At 50.2% G+C, this 1,634-nt stretch overlaps 1 protein-coding gene across 1 annotated transcript; it reads right to left on the bottom strand.

Moving 5' to 3' along the window:
• Positions 1-574: 574 nt before the first annotated feature.
• LOC105271659 (uncharacterized) lies at positions 575-1,390 on the bottom strand. The gene has a single exon (XM_011313351.1). It carries the CDS (start codon positions 1,388-1,390, stop codon positions 575-577), a length of 816 nt encoding a protein of 271 aa, XP_011311653.1.
• Between the last annotated feature and the right edge of the window lie 244 nt (positions 1,391-1,634).

The raw sequence follows: 1,634 nt of genomic DNA, 5'->3' as shown, positions 1-1,634 counted from the left end.
TTAAATTAATTGAGTCGAGAGTCCGATTGCGGTCAGAATTTATGTAAAGTCTCGCCATCACGATTTTTGGGACATCAATTATTGTTTTCATGCGATTGATTAATTTCTTCCGATTTTTTTATTCATTCGACAATTTATAAAGAAGTAAATCAATTATTTAACCAGTAACTGTGTGTCCTCTACTTATAGTGTGCCAGCGTAGGGCTGGGGAGTATCGTCCTCCCTCCCCCCTGAGATTTTTGTTTGTCCAGCTAGCCCGGATTTGTTGATTTACCGGTATTTTTAAATCAACTGGCTCCCATAGAGCAACAGTAAAAACCACTCGTCACTGCCGATAGCGGCAAACTTTTCGCATAATTCATTAATCAATTCGTGGGATAGCCCTGAATCGAAAAAGCTGGACAGAAATGACATCAAAAATGAGCCAGGGATCGTACCCGGACAAGAACAAATGGAATTTAATGCAGGTAAACCCACTTATTGACTTATTGACTTATTAACTATAGGCGGTCCTCGAAAAGAGGAGCGCACAATTAGCCTTGCGGCCATTTTGCGTTCTGCCTGAGGCAGCCGTCTAGTCGAGAGGTGTCAGCATCTGTGCCCCACGTGCGAATTGGTAGAGTCCCTTGAAGCCGTCCCTGTCGACGTAAAGGTCTTTAAGGCAAGTGGTCTCAAAGATGTCCAAACGGAGCTCATCAAAGCCACTGGATTTTGTACTGAGATGGTGGGGGTCCTCCTCCACCAAACCGCATCTCGGGCAAAGAGGATCATCTCCCTTGCCGATGCTCGCCAGGTAGGCAGCTAACGGCCAGTATCCTGTGATAAGCCCTAGTAGGGCGCGCAGCTTTACCCTGCTCAGGGACACGAGTTCGTCAGCCAGTTTCCTGGAGGGTTCCCAGAGAAGGGATCTGGTGTGTCTGGCGCCCATCCCTGAGCTCCATCTCTCCACCTCTCCCCTGTCCACACGTTCTTGGATTATTTCCTTTATATAGTCGGAATGAACGCCAACGTGGTCTTCATACACCGGCGCCATTGCCCGGAATCCCTGTTTGGCCAGCATATCGGCTTTTTCATTGCCAAGTATGCCGGCGTGACCTGGTATCCAGTACACCTTTAATTTGTTGCATGTTGCAACTTCATTCATCAACTCTGTGCAGTCGTTTACCAGCGTGGAGCCACTCTCGTGCTTAAGTAGGGCCCCTAGTGCCCGCCTGTTATCCGAGTAGATGTGTATTACCTTGTCCTTGTCCTCCCTGGCCAGTATGATTCTGGCGCAGGCTTTGAAGGCAGCTAATTCTGTTTGAAGCGGGGTGGTGTGTGGGTCCAGTCCAAGGGCCTTCTCAACGGAAGGTCGATTGGACCACACTCCTGCCCCCGCTCGGCCGTACATCTTGGAGCCGTCCGTGTACCAGCCCAGCCCGTGAGGTGGCGACCATTTAGAGTCCACCCAGGGATGCGTGTCGGCAGTGCTTAGGTTAATCTTGAATTTCTTGTGAGGGTGCCATTCAGTTTTGCATGCGTTTCCCCCTTTTGGACAGCGAGCCAAGGAGCGCCCTGTCCTCCGTGAGGAGCGAAACATGCCCCTTCTTGGCTTCCCTCCAGGTGCCAGTTAGTTGCAGCCTGGCTGCCGTTGA

Source organism: Fopius arisanus, unplaced genomic scaffold (genome assembly GCF_000806365.1).
Source record: "Fopius arisanus strain USDA-PBARC FA_bdor unplaced genomic scaffold, ASM80636v1 scaffold00117, whole genome shotgun sequence".
Taxonomy (NCBI): domain Eukaryota; kingdom Metazoa; phylum Arthropoda; class Insecta; order Hymenoptera; family Braconidae; genus Fopius; species Fopius arisanus.
Note: the sequence above shows the minus strand (reverse complement) of the source record. Positions and strands in the feature narration are given on the sequence as shown.